The sequence below is a fragment of the Echeneis naucrates genome, chromosome 4 (genome assembly GCF_900963305.1).
Source record: "Echeneis naucrates chromosome 4, fEcheNa1.1, whole genome shotgun sequence".
Taxonomy (NCBI): Eukaryota; Metazoa; Chordata; class Actinopteri; order Carangiformes; family Echeneidae; genus Echeneis; species Echeneis naucrates.
In genome coordinates, this window is record NC_042514.1 from 13,931,693 (window position 1) to 13,954,019 (window position 22,327).

A 22,327-nucleotide genomic window follows, 5' to 3' on the forward strand; every position below is an offset into this window, starting at 1 on the left:
GGCCTGAGGAGGATGGATATGCCATTAGAGCAGGTGACACACACTCAAACCCTCATTGACTCTCTATGGGAAATCAATATGGCTTGAGAGTGAGCCAGCTGGATCCGGACTAAACAAACCAGCCCCATGGATGGACACAATATCAGCAACAACAACAGTAGCAGGTACAGCAGGGGAACTCAATATCATACACAACGTGTTGCTGCAGGACTGAACCTTTCTGCAGACAGAGAGAGCGACACACACATAACCGAGAGCTCCGGCTCCACAGTGCAAACAGCTTGTTTGATGAACAGCATGAAGGGACACGAGCTGGTGTTCAAAGGTCCTTATCTAAATGTCAAGAGGTTGGTGCTATTGAGAAAAGACCCTGATGGAGCATTAACCTATACCGAAAGTCTATGTGGTGAAAAAATACTTGTGCAAACAAAGGCTAAGTGTGCAAAGGTACTCAAACACATGCACACGCACATCTTTGCACAGAGACACTGACCGACTGTGCTGTTTTGATGGCCACAAAGCGGTGGTTCCCTTCCTTCCCGCAGACGTAGCCAAAGGCTCGGTGGTCAGTGATGTCCTTGGCGATGTAGGAGATCTCGTGGACCGCATGGTGGTGTTGGAGGACCTGAAGTAGGACATGACATGGGGTGATCAGTACTTATGCAGGAAAATTTGAAAAGATTAAAAGAGTACAACTTTATTGTTGCGTCTTCAATCTAACAACATGCAACTGTTGATTTTTGGACAATAGTCATAAAATGTGGAAAAAAATCTCAGTTTGGGAAACAAATCTTTTAAACTGGTAGAATAATAATTTTTAAAAAACATCTTCGTCATCTAGGCTGGATGCACCTAATAGGTAGCACTTCATGAATTGATAGGTTTATATTAAGTTGACTTCCAGATTTCGGAACATCTGTCCAATGATAGCACACATTTTTTGAATACTAGCAATCAAACACTCAAATGAATTACAATTCAGCAAAATTGTAAGTATCATTGTCAGTATCCTTGCTGGGTTTATAATTTTCTTTCATCATTTTTTATCAGGCTGATTGTTTCCAATTGAGACAGAAAGGGAGAAGATGGCATGCAGCAAAGGTCAGTTTGACCGCTAGAGTTAGGGCTAAGCCTTTACAGTGACCAACAGGGACACCGTCTTTTCTGTCCACTGTTGACACTTTTTTGCAGTGCATTCAAATATCTGTGTTGTCATTTATTTGCAGTACATATACTGCATGTTTTCGTAAATTTCACATTGAGCACTGATGATCTCTGTAAACGAACGATGGTGCATCAAAAGACAACCTCCATCACATTCCTGTACACTACTGAAAAAAAGCTCCACAAGTGGCAGAGAAAAAAGCCTCTCACACTGAGGCCTTGCATTTTGTATTAAACAGTTTCGAGCTCCCCTGCCCTCTCTTGTTTAGCCTGGGCAGGACGTGCCAAGCTGGCATTGCCCGTGCCAGATGGCACTGTTTTTCCTGAGGACGGAGGGGGGGCGGGGGGGGCGTCAGTGACAATCACAGCTCGGCAAGCTGTCGGCTTGATCGCTTCATCTGTGCCCTTGCTCACAACACACACTGACCAATGGAAGAGCTGTGATGAGTCTTGGATGTTCCACACAGGCAAATGTGTGCACTATGGCACACGCTAAATGTCTGCTTTGTTATCATCATCTATGGTAGCTGCATTGTATGCTAGATAAAGAGAGGCATTCATAATATGCCGCTTTGTATCCATAACTCTAACCTTTGTATGTAGGCAAGGGACTGGAGAGTTACATATCAGAGCCTTTACACACACAAATACTTAGAACAGATAATTATTGTATGAGTCATGTTTTCTAAATTTGATAATTAGAGTAATGATTATTATTATCACCTCTGATTGACCTGAAAATGAAAGTGAAGACACACACACACACACACACACGACCACAAACCCACACAGCTCATTTGCAGAGGTTATTGAATTATTGTGCTGTGGGTGATGAGGTGAGTGCAGAGGGAATAAAAATGAAATTCAATTGTTCTGTCTCATCTTGGTAGAAAGTAAAAGAATAGAGACTACGGTCGTTCTAAGAAATACATTTATATATGTTCAGTTCAGGGCAGCACGGCGGCACAGTGGTTAGCGCTGTTGCCCCACAAGAAGAAGGTTGCCTTCTTGGAGCTTTTCTGCCTGGAGTCGGCATGTTCTCCCCGTTTCTGCGTGGGTTTCCTCCGGGTACAAGACATCATGTTTAGTTTAATTAGTGACTCTAATTTGCCTGTAGGTGTGAGTGGTTGTTGGTTTCTTGTGCGTTGGCCCTGCGATGGACTTCTACAACACTGAATGGAACTGACTCGACCTTTTTCAGTTTTAATCTAACTCATCACTTGTACTGTTGTGTGCACACTCCAAATTGGAACTCAAGTTGTTATTTTCCTTACAGTTATCTGAGATGTTTCCAATAACAAGGGTGCAACTTGCTGCTGCTGCTGCTGTTGCATCACACTTGGTGAAGATTGGAGAGAATAGAGTTTAAATCCGAGGGTTGGGGGGGTCATTGTAGAAGGCATGAATGTGTCTGGAAGCATCAACTCATAGATGCAGCTCAAAGTTAACAGATGAATTGTTTGGTGAAAAAAACAGGTGGGTTTATCAAGAGAGTCTATACTGACTGTCTACTCTCTCCTCTAGTACTGCTGGTATACAGTAGACACCTGGTCCCTCTCCTATAATCTCTCTCTCTCTCTCACACTCACACACACACACACACACACACACACACAGTGAGGAAGGAGTAGGAATATATATATTGTGTTGTAAAGTTATTTTGTTTGTTTGTTTTTTAGGCTTCATGAGGTTCCAAACCACGTTTAATGAACCAGAAGTCTCAGAAAACCAGGTCCAACTGTCTAATTGATGATGAGAGGCGCTTCTGTGCCTCCTATCTTAACTCTTTTCACATTGGAGGCACTGGACCAGCCAAAAAAGGGGAGGAAAAAATGTTCCATGCTGCAGCAATATTTAAAGCAAGGTATGATGGCAGGGTTCATGCAGCAGATACACTGCAGGAAACAAGAGAGTGCACATTTTACACTTGGAAAACCGTGTATTACTGTCTGAGCTCTAAATTCACAAATATTGAATTACTCTAACCCTAAATCCAGAATAAATAAAATACTTATGTAAGTGCTTATGCTTCTGTTTGACATCTTTCCTTGACCTTGTGACGTTTTCCATCAACAGTTTTCAGGAAAGGGAGATGATCATGACTTTTTGACAGCAGCCCAGGAATTAATGCATCAGAGAGTTTTGCATTAACACCCATGTTGTGTGATGGGTCACCTCTCTCTTTTGTTTGCCGAAACTAAAGCAGCATGAAAACTTGACTTCAGGGTTGTTTTAAAAGCTTTCCTCCTTGTGTACTCTTATCCATGTATGCATGTAGTTTACTTGAGCTTAGGCCTTCACTCTTGAGAGTTCTTGACCTGATATGGCGAAAGCGGCCCTGAGAAGACTGACAAAACGGGCTGGAGAGGATGGTGCTGCATGTGTCTTCTGTGTGTGTGTGTGTGAGTCTGGAGATGGAGGCTGACAGAGAGAGAGAGACATGCTGGTCTGCCCTCTGCTAGATTAATGTCTCCCATCTTCTTCTCCTCCATCTCAAGCACTACCTCCCTCCACCCTGCATGACCTTCCCTCCTCCAAGAGAGAGGCCATCCATCCATTCATTCACCCATACATCCATCCGCCCCTCTGGCTGACTGATGCACAGGAGTTGAATGAGACTGTCAAAGTCCCTGAACCTCAGCAGAGACACAGTCTCCCTCTTTCCCTCCATAGCCATTAGGAGCGGTTGAAGGACTGATAGTAAGGACAGCGTATCTCTATAGTTAATATTAATGTGCAGAGACAGAGGACAAGGTCTCACTGTAGGGAGCCTTACTCCGACATATGCTCACTGATTCTCCACCTATCCTTCCATCTCTGTGTCTATCTCTCTGCCTCCTTTGTATCATCCCTCTTTTTGACTTCTTCACACCCTTGTTTCCTCCCACCTTTCCTCGTGTCACCTCCTCTCTGTATCTACCATCTCGTTCTGCCTCTTCAGCCCTTGGTGCAAAGATTTCAAAGCATCAGGAAAAAGAATGAGACAAAGAGAAATGAGGGTTATAAAAAGGAGGATAAAGGATTGGACTTGTGAGGGATGAGTTTGGCAGCATCTAATATGGCTGCCTGTGGGAGGTCGCTGGTTTCTGTGTCCTGCCTGTCTAATACCCCACATTTCTGAATTACTGCCACGTACCTGCTTACACACATACACAAGCGCGCAGTGTCACTAACATCCAGCTCCTAGTGAGGTGTAAATCTCCAGCTTACAATGTCAGCCACTAAAGCCAGGTGCCGGGAAGAGAGCTTCACATTGTCTCTTAACCAGACTATGTTCAATGCTGACAGCCAGACAAAACAGAGAAACACTGCACTTTTTACTTCAGCTGCTAAAATAAAATTAATAAATAAAGCGTTCAAATTGATTTCTTTAAAAGGTTTCTGGGACTTTATGAGGCATTAATTTCACATTATTAACACCAAAAAAAGGTTAAATGGCCTTTGGAAACAGTGTCCTCCATCCAGGCCACAAAGTACCCTCTAGGCACTATATTTCTTGCTTAAGGGTAAAGTGACAGGTATGGACAGCTGCAAGACTAAACCTCAATAACACTTGCCAGATATCCTTGAGAGAGAAATGAAAAATAAATAAATAAGAAGAAAAATTGCCACGCTCTATTGGTCATTTTCCTTAGGGCAGTATGTATACACATTCTGCAGCAGCATTTATTGGTTGGGTGTCTATGTGTGACTGGTCCTACAGCCGTAAATCTTCGACTCGCCAATATGTCTCCCCATCAGCCTAACTAAGACAAACCCTTGTCCAGTTATTGCTTTTTGGGAAGACAGAGGCAACTCGAAAATGTCAACTGGCAGCCAGAAAATTGCTGGTGAAATGATTGACAAATGCAACCAAGACTGGCCTGTAGAGGAATAATGGCAGGGCCTGAATGGATCCAGCTGGTCAAGCAGAAAAAGCAGACATGTACGATGGAAAATGCATAATCTTGGAGCATAATATGAAACGGGTGTTGTCGTTGTTTGCAGGGAGGCAGACAATAGGATGTCCATGTTCTCTCATCTACTCAGGCCTTGTTCTCAGGGTTTCAATTAGGCCCTCCTGATTTCCCCAGGGGCACCTCCCTCTCATGGCACCTCATTAACAGAGGAACGCACACACAAGCGCTAGGGCACAAACTTTGCATTATGGCACGTATGCATACACACACACAAACAAACAAACACACACATACTTGCTCATGTTCTTACCCCTGACTTCTCATCAAAGATCTTGATCCCCCCAAAGGAGACTGTCAGAAACACCTTCTGTTTGTGTTCTCCTTTGGACCGTGCTGCTGCAGCTATACCCTGGGGACAAAAAGACACACGCGCACACACACACACAGAGACATGAAGCCAATAACCACGTTAGAAGCAGGACAGTGTAACGTAAGGCAAAATCTCATGGGGCCAGCTCTTAATCTTAATATATATATTTGTTTCTTTTAGACTTTTTTTTTTTTTTTTATGTCAATAAATCTCTTCACACACCGTCATCATTTTTTTAATGAGTGGGAGATAAAGTCATCACATTCCCAGGCCTGGGGCCTTTCTGTGTGGAGTTTGTATCTTCTCCTCATGCCTTTGTGGGTTTCTTCCAGGTACTACGGTTTCCTTCCACCAGCCAAAAAAATGTATGTCTAGGTTGATTGGTTACTCTAAATTGCCCGTAGGCCTGGGTCTAAGTGTGAATGGTTGTGTGTCTCTGTGCGTGTCTATGTGTGGCCCTGCAATAGTCTGGTCCAGGGTGTACCCCGCCCTCGCCCATAACGTTAGCTGGGATTAGCTCCAGCACCCCCCGGTGACCCTGACGGATAAGCCGTTGAAAATGGATGGATAAAGGTACGCACCAGAAGAACAATGGCCTCGACCGTGCAGTTTCAAAGGGAGACACATTAACAGAAATTTCTGTGTTACAATATACCAATAAATACAATTACAAATATACAATATAACTACAACAAAAATGTACTTAATCACACCTTGTAGTCTCCTGTTTATGAGGTGCACCTGCTACCTACCTACAAACCTAGAGTTTGTGTACTTTTTATGTATGTACTTTTCACAGACATAGTTTGACTTTAGGGCAGTATTTTGTTGTAATTGTTGTAAATAGACTCTTTGATTTTTTAAGTGCTACAGACATTAAAAGATACTTATTGTGGAGAGACAGATATCCTCGAATTCATTCAGAAACTTAACATCATATTTCGGAAAAACATTATCAGAAATGTAGCTAATAAGAAAATGGCATGTCCCACAAAATGTTGAATTGCAATGCTTCACATTCTGGTGGAATTCACCGATCGTTTTCAAACAAACTCAAATGTATCTAAAGTTCAAATTTGCCACTCGACATTCACCCCACTCCCATTTGCATAGGTGTGCCACAAAAGAAAAAGACAGAGTGGTGAGATCAGAGAAAAGAGAGAGCTGGGCCAGGACAGGGAGGAGCTGTGTGAAAGAAGAGGTGGAGAGATCAGAGAAACGGAGTTGATGGATTTCCTGTCTGAATAAATGAGGAGGAGGGAGGCTGTTTGATCAATGAGCTGTCTACCCTATCCTCACCCTTCTGGGTCTCCACTGAATAGAGTTTTCAAGGCACATAAACAAACCTTAGATGCAATTTCTCTATTTGAATATATCCTGCAGTGTCATGACTCTATATGTTACATGACAATTAATAATGAATATGCTGCTCGTTACACTGACTATACTTTATACTGAGGAAAGAGGCAGAATCTAGCTCTGTATTAGCTTTTGACTGTCTAGGGACATTTTCCGGTGTGCCATTACTGATAAATTTGTTTTCCATATGCATGCTAAAGTGAAATATTTCACAAAACATGTTTATTAAGGCTACGTTGATATAAGGACATGTCCTATTTTTCCTCATCTTTCTCCTCATCTCTCTCTGCCCTATCTCTAAAATGATTCCCTGCCTGGGTGCCTTTTCTCCTCTGCTAACTGCCCCATCTGTCTACCTCTCCCCCTCTCTCCTAATTTTTTCTCTCCTTGCAAATGAGACATATACCCAATCCCCCTCCCTCCATAAAGCTAGCCCCATCTCATACACATCCTCAGTTGTTTTTATCTGTCTTCTTACACTCTGCGATTTGCATGAAAAAGCTATAACAAAATGTAAAGGCATGCGTGCATGTACACAGGCACTGTAATGCGGTATGCATATTTAAAACTTGAACCTCAGAATATGCAAATGCATATAGTTAAAGAACTATTTATGGACTGACAACTGTGCTGGCTATTGATGTTCAATGGCTTTTGTGGATTATGGAACAAACTGAGCTCATTATATTATGCACTGCTCACTGCTTACAGCAAGCTTTAAGTGGTGAATTAAAGGAGCGAGTGAACTCTTAATTGAGGACACGTCAAGAGAGCAGACGAGAAAGACTTTCCTTACCTTGAGTTTCATCATTGAGTCCTGGCAGAGTTTGTCTCCACGGGCGGCAGTGACCTCGTCCAGGCCGATGAGTTTGGCCTTGTAGCGGACGCCATCGCCCTTAAAGCGCCTGATGAGAGCTGCCTCACTGCGATCCTGCCCTGCAGACACACACAGACGCGCACATATGAACTCTGCAGTCTACAGAACATCTTTCAGTCAAGGTCCTCCATCTACCTCAGACCAGGTCAATTACCTCAGGACAATCAATCACATGGACCACAGAAGACCTCAACAGTAATCTCAAAAAAGTCAGGCATCACATAGGTCAAAGTTTCTGATGTTAGTAACATCTTATTATACAACTGAGTCAGATTGGGGCAGTGAACTGTGGTATCATATGAGTAGCGCTGGTCGATATATTCAGACACATAAATCAATGAAGTTCAGCAGGACTAGAAGTGAAACTGTGGCTTCTCTCCTTTCCAGCCATTCCTCCTGAAAAATAATGATGTGGCATTTTGCTCTTATTTCCCATGTCTCCCGCAGTCCTCCCTCTTGCCTCACCCCCTATTGTGTAAGAGATTGTTGGTATTGTGCGCATACATTAGCGAGTGCCTGCGATGGCACACATATGTTGACCTTGACAGAGACTTGGAAGTCTCTGTCTTATCTCCTGAAGTGACGATGATGATACTCTTCAAGCGTGATACACACTGAGAGAAAGAATGGCCACTCGTGACAGTAAACTCACTTCCTCTCCTGCTATGCTCATCTTTTTTATTCCCTATCGCTGACCTGCACTGCGCCAGCATATCATCATCAAACGCTGTGTGGAGGAAGCATTCCAGCGTCTGTGTGTACGTCTGCATTGTGTCTGCAAGTGTGAATGTGTGAGTGCAACACTGAGAGAGTGCACTGAAAGAGAGAAGCATAATGAAAATGCAGCATATTCAGGTAATATATTGAGGCATTAGTTCTGTTCTCTCTAACAGCGTGACTCTTGGAAGGTCATAGTCTGAGTGATGGAGAGGTCTAACTCCTCCTCTCCTTGTTTTTTCACACTCCCTCCATTCACACAGGATCCCTCCAGCACTGTGCTAGAATTGGGCCCTTTAACCACAGGTGGGAGCGATGTGGTATATAATGCTGGTGAATCATCTCTGACCAACACAAATTTCTCAACTCTCGCTGCTGTTTGCCGGCCCACACAAACATGCCCTTTCTTAAATATGCATTTGCAACACACTGGATTTTAAAGGTTGACAAGTTCTTAGTACATCTGAATACACAGTCTGTAAATTGTTTAAATGTAAAGGTTTGGTGTTAAGTGACGTTGCGATAAACGCGTGGAATGATTCTGTGTGTGATGGTAAAAATAATGAATGAAGCCGTTTCATGTTGAAAGTCAGTGCGTCTGTGGCGCTATACGGCAGACAGGGACTGTCAGGAAAGGTGTGGGAGGACAGACGGCTTTGTCCTCATTAGATCACTGATAACTTACGATGAGACATTCAGGAGTTTTTGAATTACTCACAGACATCTCTTCTCTACAACACACAGATCCGAGCGTTAAAAACTGGCTGAAACAACAGCTGCGCAGCTGCGTCCTGAGCTCCCTAACATTTACTGGACTTTTTTCTCGGATACAGACATCGAAATTTATAATCGAAAACAAGCTATGTGTATAAAGTAATTTAAAACTGTCAAATTTAACATATCTGGTGGTGCTCTAAACAAGGATTTTGCGTTCTTTTGACAGTGTTTAGCACATTGTAGTACTGTGTTTGTTTGAACAGGAAGTAACTTGCGTGTACAGCAAATCGTTCCCACGTGATTTGGAAGCAGATGAGACACATAACTCATCCCTTTGTTTAAGCTTGTGAAAGCATCATCTGTAAGTTTCTGTGTTATGGAACGTCATATATTAGTCATATTTAGTGATATTTGTGAGCTTAGCAGGATATATATTGTTGAGAGTTAACATGTGTTTGGCCTGTTGTGGAGCTGACATAAGCAAAAGAAAGATGTAGGCGGTTGCGTGCGCCACACTGTAGTCAAAGTGCAAATGAATTAATTATTGGCTCCAGCACCCCACGACCCAGGAACGGATGAAGCAGTTGGAGATGAAGATGATGAATGCATAAATTGTAGAATTCATACATTTGGTTTATTTAAAATTCATTTGTTACGCAGCAGTAAGCCAAAGCTACATTGTCATATCACCGGCTTTAACACCATTGATTTGCTTTGTATTGTCATCGTGAATCTACAACAGCATCTTATGAAAGATGTGAATAAGATGATCCCTGATTCTCATGCATTTGTTGATTAGAGTTTGATTTGCTGATAAATGTGTTGCCACACAATAAAACAACACAGGCAGACGACCACAACAGGAGATTTGGGGGCACATAGATTATACAATGTCACTGATAAGCCACTAAAAGAAACAGATGATTAAAACTGTGCATTTCTGCCTGGAAATGTGTTCATTCCTGGAAACTGTAAGTATACAGTATACAGTAAGTATAATCTAAATTCACAATTGAAAAAGTATAATACACAAATGTAGTCATTTTAGATGCTTTAATAATAATTAATGAAAAGCAGAAAATAATCTCCTCATAGCCGTTCCACAAAGTGATAACCTGAAGTAAGTTGGACATCATGTGTGGATTCTCTTTCCTCAAAATATGCTTGTCCTTTGTGAGGGAAGAGCTGGGCTCACTACCTGGCAGACAAAAGAACACAAAAATACCACATGTACACACAAACACAATAGACACACACCAGTCCTTAAGTAGCAAGTAACTCCTAGTAAATCATTAGTCTGCCTCAAGCGCTGAGGAACATCTGTCCTTATTTTTGCCGAGGGTGAGCAGGAGCGCAGGCCTCTCTGTTTGTGTCATATCTCAGTCGAGATGTGATGAGGAAAAAGTGATTAAATCACCAGAGAATTGTTCTGTTCAACACAGGAACATGAAATATGCCGCTACTGTGTAAAAAAATGCCTCATTTTCATTCACATGCTAACAAGAGTTGTGAAGAAAGACGGCTGCTTTGAATCTGCCCGTGTATCACGTAATTGCACAGCCACAAACAGGCAGTAGTGAAAAGTTTTCTTGTCAAAAAGGAAATATATGTATAGATGCATTATAATACATGTATCCATGCCCAGCAGTTCATTGCTTTTACCTACAAAAGTGACAAATCAATGAACAGGAGAATCTCAGCCAGGTTGCGTTGTGTGTATTTGCAGCGTATTTGCAGATTTAGTTGTGTTGTGAATATTTCCAGTGCACATTAAATTGACAAATATGCTTTCTTTGATTACATTTTATTACATTTGAAACACAATTAAGTGAGATAACTGTAATTGGGATTACTTTAGTGAGAACAGCCTTAGTCTGCTGTGTGTATGCGTGCTGTATGTAAATAAGTTCCCTAGACTGCAGTGTGAGCGTTAAATAACACTGAATGTATCCAGCTGCTTTCCTCTAGCTGGCACTGTGGTTTTCATTTGAGTTTGACATTTAAGACCTGCTCCCTCCATCTGCATCCATCACCATTACTGCTGCTGTACTTAGCACAAAGAGGAAGAGGAGCACGAAGAAAGGGAGAAGTCGAAAAAGGCCATGAGGGGATGAAAAAGGGAAATAGCTAGAAAAGGTCTGGGGTTATTCCCCTGCGGAGTGGTTTATATTATTACCTTTTAGGAGCATGTTCCATGAAAGACTTCCCTGTAAGTGTACATAGGTGTGTGTGAGTGTGTGTCTGTCAGCAGGGGAAGCATTCAGTCGGCTGTAATTAAATGTCTGCTATTGCTGTGACCCCGCTGAGCTTCAAACACAGCAAATGAAAGAATCTCTCGTTTCATCTGTTACGACTGCTCCACACACACGCACACAAACACACAAAGACAAACAGATCCGACCTACCTTACGACGACTTGTTTCACAGAACAACACACTTAAAATTTTCTCACACTTGCAACTCTCATGTATACAACCACACCAAACAACTAAAGCCAACCAGAGCTGTAAAATATTGAATTCATCTTTCTATTATAAAGTAAAGTTTGTGTGCGACGGTATTCTGGATTTGTTTAGCAGCCTGTCAGAAGCAACAAGCGGAGAGGCAGGGAACAACAATAAGCACGGGGCTAAAAAAAGAGAGGAAGATCGGGATTTGATGGATGGATGAATGAATGAGTGACGTCTCCCGTGGATAAATGTCACTCGGGATTACTGCGTTATGACTGGCAGAACATGCGACATCCTGCTCTCACGTACACACACGCACGTCCACAGACGGCAAGCGACTGCTTGTACAGTATGTGTAGCCCCTCAGGGAAGCCCCCGGCATCGCCTCTGGCTAGTGTAACCTCCTGTCTCCCATGTGCCCCTCCATCACTCTCTCACAACTGGCTCTCCCTTTTTTCCTCGCTGATAGAGAATCACCAACCCCTTTTCTCTCCACGTCTTTACTCTGTAGTTCGGTTTGCTCCTGTGCTTTATTAAGGCATAGGCCTAAACTGGGTTAGTGTCTTTGTAGAATTTGCCCTGTCATTAGAATACCGTTTCCAGCTTTCGCTGTATGACTCTCACTGGAGAATTCACTGTTTTTTAATGACAGGCCTTTGGATTCTTTCGAAGATTGCAGTTGTTGAAATTGGCAGCGCTCGTGCCTCCCCTATTAGCAACACGCTTTTCTTTTTTCTTTTTTCGTTTTTTTTTGTCTGGCGGGACTTTCCAGAACAAAGTATTGCTACATTGCTGCCATTTTACTGATGGCTAACTTTAAACTAATTCCTTGAAGTCATTCATTTTTCCCTGCTCTAGAACACTTGCTCTGAATTTATTTCTGTTAAATAGTATAACAATAGCTTGAAAGTTAGCGACTTGTCAACAATTACAGATTACAATTGGACTGCTGTGTTGACTGCCTTACTCATTGTATTTTAGGCTGTATCACAGGCGCTTTAGCTCTTTTTCGACTGATATTTGTGTCCACAAATACACGTTTCAGATGACCATGCGGCTTTCTTTTGATTTCTGAACTTAAATGCAACGTTATTGACTGAAGCGCAATCACCGTTGGAACTCTTTATCGCGGTCCACTCATCCATTTTCTTCCACTACGTCTGTATTGTTTGCAGTAGCTGGTAATGTGTGAAGCTTGTTTCATGGCGCTCCAGATGAAGCAGCACCCAGAGGCTCTTAACTGCAGCTGGGATAGTTCCCAACAAACACTCAACAGCACATGAGGGACCCAGACACTTACGCTCCAATTAATCCAGCTTCTAAACCTTCCTGTCAACTGCATGTCTGCAAATATGTGTGATTTTACCTATCAGAGACTCGTTCAGATGGAGCCCTCACTCAAGCCCACTCTCACGCAGACTTTAAACACACAAACAGCACGTGCCAAGAAACCGAGTTCTTTCTTTATCTCCCTGCTTAATTCTTGCAGATTGATTTGGCACACAAAGGCTCACACTTGATTCAGTGTGCGCATATGAACATGTGACGAAAACACACAACCGGAGTTGCTGGAGGGAAACGTCAGGTGTAAAATGAGATGATGAAGCGTTGTTGCCACTCATCAAATAAATGAGTGCTAAGCCTCTGCTGTTGTGTGTTTTTGCTTATTTGCAGCATGACTGCTATTGTGTTTATCAAATGAAGAAACATCTTTGGCACTAAACAATGTGTTGTGCCTCCGGGCTTTCATTTCATTTTTTCTATCTAATCATTATGATAAATTTGACATCTCTGCTAGATGGAAGGTATTTTTCACCTATGCAGAGAGATTCCAGATTTTGCAAATGAACCTGTGGCCAATATCAAACATCTGTAGCGGTGTCGTTACCTTTCCTCATAACTTCTCCCTACATCTCCGTTTCATTCCCTCTTTTCTGCAGCTTCACCTCCCTGCCACTCAACGCTCTGACTTGGATGCAGTCAAACAACTTAGCTGTCTGTGCATGAATGTGTGTGTGTGTTTGTTTGAATGACTTAGTGTGTGTGTGTGTGTGTGTGTGTGTGTGTGTGTGTGTGTGTTTGCGCATGCATATGTCCTGAGCTAACCTTTATGGCAGATTACAGGGAGCAAATATAAAGGTGAAAAACGCCTTCAGGACAGCTGCAGTACATATCAAATATATCTGTACATTTTTGTTGTTATATTCTAGCATGACAATGTTATTGACAGAACAATCAACTTGGTATTTTCTGTCTGAGAGCAAGTAGGATGTGGGATTGTGTGATTGTTTAAGGTAACAATGAACAGTAATGTCATATCTGCTGGAAGCTAATACTCTCACGCAGCCTCAATAAGCTGGTTAGTTTCATTTGATGGTTGAACCAGATCAACTGAGTTGATCTTTGGCCATTAGTTTGCCTCAAAGCTTCAGCTACAGCATCACATAAACCCACCTCTGGCTTTGCAGAATAACCCTTCAAATCTGCTTTGTTAGATACACCAGTACAACCCTGATGCCAGAAAATCACATTTTGATGCCTGATACCATCTGAGAGGTGTTCAATTCTGTCCTCCTCATTCATTCATGGCCTTATGTGGGATTTCAGTAGTTGGACTAAGAAGGTTTACTTTCTAGGGTAATAAATTATACTAGCATAAATTCATAAAGTTACCACTCAAATAGTGTTAAAATTGAATTTTACAGTTTGTTCGACTACAAAAAAAGCATCTACAGTGCCATTTGATGGTTGTATTAGCATTTTCACACCCATGGTCAAATTAATAGTCATAAAGTTTCAGCCTTCGACAACATTGCAATATAACAACCAGAGAATGGCACTCATGTTCTCCTGTCTCGTGTTTGAGAGAAAACAGGAGAACAAGTAAAACAGGTTTTAGTGAGTTTAGAAAGGCATCATCACTTTATTTTGACTCTGACTGTCATGCTCACTGGCAAAACCCAGTCCAAGTAAAGCCAATCTTGACATTATTCAATTGTTCCTTTCTAAATCCATCGCTTATCTTTGGCACGTTCTGCTGTATCGAACTGTAACACACACTCGCTGTGGGCATTTGGTTGCTGTTTTTTCTTTTTTGCACATTAATCCTTGCAGTTGCTTACTCTAGGAAGAATTCTAGGAAAGCTTAAAGCTTTTAATGGAAAGTGAAGAGCAAAACAGTGAAAGTCTCTGCTCTGTGTCTGCACAACATTCTCTGTGCCAAAGCTGATCTCAGGGTCCATGCACTCTGAGTTTATTTTATAGCTGCAACGAACGATAATTTGGGGTGTCGACTAATCAATTGATTACATTTTCAAATTAAAACAATTACCCTGAAACATGTATTTGAAACATAGGAAATGTATTTTTAACATATATATATATAATTGAGATAATATTAAAATGTATAAACCAAAAGATGATGTACAAGTAAGTAACTGAAAATAGCAGAAGCTAACCTGCTTCAGAGTTTGTGGCTGTTTCAGGTTGAAACAAACTGAAGAATAGTTTCCCTTCGAGTGACAGTCATGTCCACAAAAGCTGTATGAAAAAAAGAGTGTCCATCTTAGGAAGATATGAATCTTATGAATATTATCTAACACAGCAGAGAACACCTCATGGGGGAATAAGATGATTTAATCATCTCCTACAACCCTCCATTTCATCTCATCCTCTCAATTTAATAAGAAGCCAACAACTGAGGCCGCTCTCAGTACTCTCTCCCTTCACTCCATCCTTCAGTCATCATTTCCTCTACCTAGCATCCTTCTGCTTCTCTTTTGGTGGCAAAGCTTGTTTCTTGGCTTGGCTTTAATTACAGGGTAATTTGTCTCGCGAATGAAGGGGAACATTCTGTGTCTGCGTATCTGTGTCTGTGCATATACACGTGTGCATGTGTGTGCACAAACATGTTTTGTTTGTGTATGCAGTGTGTGTGAGCCCTGACAGGACATCAGAGAGTGGGCTGTGTAAACAACCCGCTAGCATCCTGTCATGCAACGCTGAAGCAGTTTCCCCCATGGACTGTGCTGTCACACATGCGCATTCATACAATCACACACACACACTCAATTCCAACTCTGCATAAAAGTTCATGCAGTGCTCCAAAAAAAACAAAAAAAAAAAAAACAAGTAGATCTCAGAAAACCGCATCGGTAGCTTCCTCTAAATGATTGCCATTATCAAAGAACATAGAGAGTAGCACACGCTGTGATCTCATCACACTTCTCTTGGTCACTAATATGAATACACACAGACACAATCAAAGACAATTTGGTCTGTTCAAATATTTTTAAGACACATCTGTCAGAGGTATTACAGTAATTCTTTTCTAAATTCCAAAATCTCTGTGAATGTGTGGGTGTGTGTAACTGGCAGAACAAAAAAGGCCCTTCTTTAAAAGCATTAGGAAACACAGGTAACTCCTCAAAACACAATCTTCCTTTCATGCCAAGGAAAGGGTGCCAGAGCAAAGCCCTCTCTCATGTCTGTCATCTCTGCCAAAAATATGGAACCACTTGAAGCTGTTGTCTGTCCCCTTCTATATCTTTCACCGTCTTCTCTTGCGTAATGAACTCTCTCCCTTCATTTACTCAGCCAGGGTTCTGGAAGAAAAGGATGGAGAAGTGAAGAGCTTCAGAACATCACAGAGCATGGAAATGAAAATGAAACTCTGCCATCTGCCTATCTCTAGGCAGTCCAACTCCATCCCATCTCCTAACTGTATGCGCACTATCATCAGTTCCATACGCACAGCCCAACTTGAGGGAAATCACTTGTTCTTTCCTGTTAACAGCAAATAGGTCATAAACATAATAATACGCAGATCTGTCTAAAAAATGAAAGTGCAGAGGAGAAGGAGGGATGTGATGTGTCACTTCTGACAGAAATGAGGGGTGGCCATAGAAGTGATATGTTATTTTTTCAGTACTACTGCAACCAAAAAGCTTGTCTGTCCAACTTGTGAGTATCGACTGCAGATGTTTGTCAGCTTTCAGTCAGCCTTAGATGAACACCTGCCAAGAGAGACACTCGATGCATTTGTGACATTCAGTACCTCCGGAAATCTCTGTTTAAAAGCTAAAAAAGCACATGGACTGACAACAAACCAGACTTTTGCACTCATACAGTGGATTGTGTGCATCCTCGGGCATTAACATCACCTCTAAATCAGTAGGGATGTTTGACGTGGGAGTGCAGGAGTCAAACAAAATGAGGACCTTTTTCGTCAAAAACCCTTTTTTTTATCATTAGTAATATAGGTTTTTCTTTACTTAGTACCACACATAGCTCTGTGAAATGGAAGTGGAAAACAACAGTCTGTCAAGCAGTCTGTTCTAACAAATAAGAGTACCCCTTCGATGCAATCCTTCAACCAGCACAGCAGGTTGAGAGGATAGGCCTCTATTAAAGCCGGTGCGTGACAATGGGACGTTTTCTTTCTTTCTTTTTTTTTTGTGCAAATTATGAGCAGGGAGCAAACTGTTGCTATGGAGACTGTAGTTAGTGATGCGGTGGGCAAAGCCACATCAACTAGTGTGGAGGAGAGGACTGAGCTGAACATACTGAGAGGATCACAGAGCACACAATCTACTGAAGCCACACACAGAGCACACACAGTTCAAGACTTGTGAAGGCAAATAGAGGCTTTCACTGAATCCGGCATTTTGAAAGCTAATTCAGTGTGGTCACATCTGAAAGCTTGGATGAAGTTTTTTTGAACACTCAAGGGTAAGGGCAGGGAAGCGTGTCATCGGAGCTGCTGCACAGAAAGAGGAAGCTGGTTTCACCTCACTGTGCCCACCTTAATGCCCCAAAAAAGGTGGATGTGTAAACAGATAGCACCGACAGGTGAAAGGCAAAACAGATGGGTCACTTAAATTCCAGAAATAAATTGAAGGGGGAGAGGAGACAGGGACAGACAGGCAATTATCTGTAAGAATAGTTTGTGCTGAAAAAAAAGTATGACTGCTACTGTGTTGCTCTTGTCTCCTGTTCAAACTATACCTACTGCCGGATTCCAAAAAAAAAAAACAGACACAAAACCACAGCACCAGGTGACCAGTCCAATCTGTCTGATTTGGGATGCAGAAAACATACAACACGCACACAGAGTCAAAACACTGCTCCAAAATTCCCCGGAGAAAGATATCTGAGTAAATGGCAGCAGTTATTTTAGATAGACTGGATATGTGCATAATATCCAAACAAAGAAGATAATGTGTTTGCTAATCACACACCAGAGACGAGCAAACACACACACTCACAGGTATCCACACACAGCAACAAACACACAAACCCGCACACAGCTGCAGAGCTATAACCCTTACCCACTCTTTTCATGCCGCTGGCTGCCAGCTATGTTGCAGAAGCACCCTCCCACACATCCTTCGCTGAATCCCACTGTGGGAAAGTCGTGATTTTTCAGAGGGTGGTAGTTGTGCTCTTGTGTCGACTGCAGCACAATCCAGCAAATGTTGAATCACAGGCACCTTGACTAAACTATGGGTACTAGAGGACATTTGATTTTCAATTTGATCATCTAATGACAAAATGAAAAGTTTATTGGGAAAAGGAAAGAAACTACACACATCTGGTCTGATTGGTAGCAAAGCAGTAGATTCTAACTCATGTCAGTTTTGAGGCGAGTTTTAAACAAAGAACATCCAAATGATCCACATGACTGCTGGCTAACTGCCAATACGGCTGCTTGGGTAAAGCTTGCCAATCACAGTCACAATTTGCCAACAGTTGGATAGCCTCACACACTCATTCAAAACCACGACAATGTCTATACATATTGTAACAACAACATGGGCACGATGCCAGATTCACAGATTTTTCAAAGCAGCATCGAGTGAGATTTCACTGTTATGAACTTAGTCATGTTTTCTCTCAGAATGGAGACACTGTGGAAACTAAACTTCACACTAAACCACTTGTGAATGAATACTGTAAACAATCTGTTTCTCTGTTACACAACAGAACTACATCAGAATACTGTATGTACCAACTGTGTCCTGTTTATACTGGAGAACTACAGATCATCAGGAGGCTGAAGCATGAACAGAGCATGTGCTGCTCTATTTATTAATTAAATCAAATAGGTACAATACTTTTGGGAATTTTTTTTTTTTATATCCTGCTTTGTAATGTCAGAATTGTTAACTTGCACGGTGTATGCAGAAGATGGGAGTCCCCAGAGTAAGGCATTCATGATTCATCATGCTTCAACAGAGGTAGGTGTTCAGATGAAAAAGTTTGAAGTCGAGACTAACCTGTCTGCAGCTGTAAGGCGCCTCACAAATGTCAGACTGCCTCACTGTTTTAATTTGACATTCAGAAAAAAGTGTTGTATTGGCAATATGTCAACACAATAAAGAATATATAAGCACTGTGGGCATCTTGTTGGACTTATTACCGGCCTGCTAAACAGCTAAATAACTTCACATTGCACACCAAAGAAGGAAACTGCACGATGACGCAAAGACTCATGCAGTATCGTAAAAGGTAAGATTTCCATATGGTATCGATAAGCAGGGTTTCAATATTAACACCATGAAATTATCATAGCATTAATCCACAAAGAAAGACATACAGCCAATATTCAGACACTGAGCTTTAAATGAGGGACCTCTTTTTCTTGTTGTCAGAACAAAACACTCGGTGCAGTCAACGTTACAGAATTTGGTTTTGTGAGAGCCTCTGACGATCTGTCCTGATCAAAGCTGCACTAGAGTACAACAGACGAGATGTAAAACTTCTTCGAAAGAGTTCATATTTTTGTCCTTAAAACTACAAGCACACCTGCTTGTAGTTTCAGTTGTTTGGTCGAACTGCTTTAAGCTCATATGGAACCTATGGCCTCGGGGGCAGGGAGACAGGGAGAGAGAACGATTGGAGCAGCTATCTTGTGATTTACTGATGATTAGTATGGACTGTTTGACTTCAAGAATCAAATTTGGCCAAAATGGATAACTAATTTATCGTCAGAGGAGGCAGAAGACAGAAGCTATTCAGCTCAGGTCGTGCAAATGCTAAAGGTCAAAGGTTATCTCTACCTTGTCATGGTAATTCAATAAATACCTTGGTTAGAGAAAAAAATGCTCTTAGAAGAATGACCTTTGTGCTCACCAATGAAAGACGAAAAGGAAAATACACATGCACTCACAGATACTACAGATACACAATGATGCATAGATGCAGGCACACACTGTGATTAATGCGTGACAAGCCGCCATCCCATAGTCTTTTCTTATTACATTCTTCTCCACAGAACTGTGAAACAAAAGCCTGAGATTAAACAGCTCTTCGGCACATTGACTCATTAGTCTCTCTCACTCCCTCTCTCTTTGTGATCAGTCTCTCTGCTGCACCTCACTCATCTGGGGCAAGGTCATTTAGGAGTCAGAGCGGTAGGAAGAGGAAGAGGATGAGGAAGGATATTAGAAGAATGAGGAACTATCCTGCAGGGACACTCGCAACAGCCAAGCTGCCAGTGATGGTTAGCTATTCGGTAGATCTGCTTTCACTCAGAGTCAGATGGTCCAAAGAGACGGAATCTAGGGGGCTGGACCGAAAGAGGGACATGTGTATGTGGTGTATGAACACAAGACTTTCAGGTCATGCACATAATGCACAATAACAGGAACATTATCAAAGTGTCCTATTCCCAGTGCATGCTTGTTACTTGTGTTTGGTGTATGATTGCATTTGACTTTCATCACCCTGCTATGTGTATGTGTGTATCAATATCTGTGTGTGTGTATGTCTGCTGGGAAGAATGACCCAGATCGGAAGAAAATGTTGTTATATATGCCACTATTAAAAAAAAAGAAGATAGGCAGGCATAAGGTGTTAAGTGGTGTGTGTGTGTGTGTGTGTGTGTGTGTGAGTGAGTGAGTGAGGGAGAGAGTGAGAGACGAAAATCTGAATGCTGAAGGCAAACCATTCATCTTTTCTCTCATATGCTCTTCTGGGCTTCAATCCCAGTCCCAGCATGTGTGTGTGTGTGTGTGTGTGTGTCTTTGAATCCCTAAATATGTAGAGCAGTCTGAATGATGAACATGATCTCCATTGCAGCAGAACAATAGTGTTTCTAAATAGGACATGAGAGTCATTCAGCGTACCTTCACACACTATCCAACGCTTGTTTGCAGGAGCTGCAGCAGACCGTGTGCAATGAGGCATCTGTTGCAGGTGACAGCAAGAGCAAATGTGACTGCGTGAGTTTGTGCTTGTGTGCGTGTGTGTGTGTTTCTGTTACGCTGTGTGTATCCATTAAGCGTCGCTCCCAATTGTGTCCAGAGTTTTTGCTACATCAATCAGATGCTTATTCAGAGAACGCTGGGTGCCGCGCTCGTGGTGAGACAGGTGGCATTCAGCAGCTGGGTGATGGCTACGAGCCTGGCCCCTGGCATTACCTCTGCTCTGAGACCACCCAGGCCTGCTCTCATACACCTGCTAGCTACCTGCCTCTGGGAGCTCTCTCCACACCTGGATCTGTTTGCGTCTCACCAACCACAACATCCCTGCACCTGGTTGGAGGCAACTCGCTGTACTGTAATAGCACCTCTACCTGTTAATTAGCTATTAACAACAGCAGTTATGAATTCTGTCGCTGAGCCCAAAACAATGAATCAAAACAAAAATCATCAACGGCGGATCAAAACACAATGAATAAAGGGAGAGGAGTAGTTAATTATGTCCTCTTTGTGTACTTCAGTAGCGTACAACCACAGAAAGTTTACTTAGTGTTAAGTCAATATTCGACCCACTATAACACTCATTTAACTGTGTTGTCACAGTTTCACAGGGGCATGCGATCAAACCTGAAGCGATGTGGCTTGGCAGAATAGGCTGGATACAGAGCTATGTCAAGATACTCTCACTATTTTGATTTACTTGTTTGTCATATGATGGGAGTAATGTTGTAACCCCTCCACACTGGCCTGATTTGCTGCATAGGAGTAAATGCTGCCAATGTTTACGTTTTGGGGCCTTCTAGCTACTATCGCAAGTCAAAATGTGGATTTTTTTTTAAAGATGCAAAGTGAGTAACAGTGTATAAGTTAATAAGTTACCTTTCCACTTCAGTATGGTAATGAGTCACAGTCCATTATTAGCACTGTTTGGAACAATAAATCAGGTACGATGGTACTCCTACCTTTCCTCCTGGAATCCCGTCTGACGCTGCTGGGCCTGACCGCTGGCTGTAGCTCCGTCTCTGTTGACATCCTCAGGCTCCAACTAGGCTAGACACTGCTCCGCTTGGCTCCGCCGGGATCCGCCGGGCTCCGAGGGTCCAGTTCACGGCGTCAGTGCCGGCTGTGTGTGCGTGGGCGCCGGGTGTGTGCGTGGAGGCGCCAGTTGTGTGTGTGGGCACACAGGCTCATGGGAGAGGGAGGGGCTTTAGCCCTGACACAACATCCCACACACACCCACAGAGAGCTGAGGAAAGAGAGGAAAAGAGGTTTGCTTCAGTTAGGTTGTGTTTACTCCCTGCAGCCAAAACCCAGCAAGTGTTCTCAGCAGGTATGAGAATGAGCTTGTTCTGTTTTGATTGGGGGTCTTGAGTACATGTTGCCCATAGTAACAGACTAGAGAGACCAGTCCTTTTACTTTTTCAAATTGTTTTTGGGTTCAAAAGGCCCAAATTTTATACTTTGCCAGTATTTTATTTGAAGTGTCGATAGTCATAAGAAGCTATGTTTGTGGCTTTAAGAACCAAAAACCATCACAAAGTTGTTTCACATGTCCTCTCTCAAGTTTCTCT

At 42.4% G+C, this 22,327-nt stretch overlaps 1 protein-coding gene across 4 annotated transcripts in view; it reads right to left on the reverse strand.

Annotated features, from left to right (window-relative positions):
* dab1a (DAB adaptor protein 1a) overlaps window positions 1-22,327 on the reverse strand; it is a 68,183-nt gene that overhangs the window by 20,909 nt on the left and 24,947 nt on the right. For all 4 annotated transcript variants that reach the window (XM_029500878.1, XM_029500876.1, XM_029500877.1 and 1 more), the window contains exons 2-5: window positions 21,719-22,002; window positions 7,589-7,728; window positions 5,374-5,472; window positions 494-625 (exon numbers count right to left, since the gene is read on the reverse strand). In XM_029500878.1, coding sequence (XP_029356738.1) covers window positions 494-625; window positions 5,374-5,472; window positions 7,589-7,728; window positions 21,719-21,788 — 441 coding nt within the window. In that variant the 5' untranslated portion in view covers window positions 21,789-22,002. The remainder of the gene's footprint in view (window positions 1-493; window positions 626-5,373; window positions 5,473-7,588; window positions 7,729-21,718; window positions 22,003-22,327) is intronic.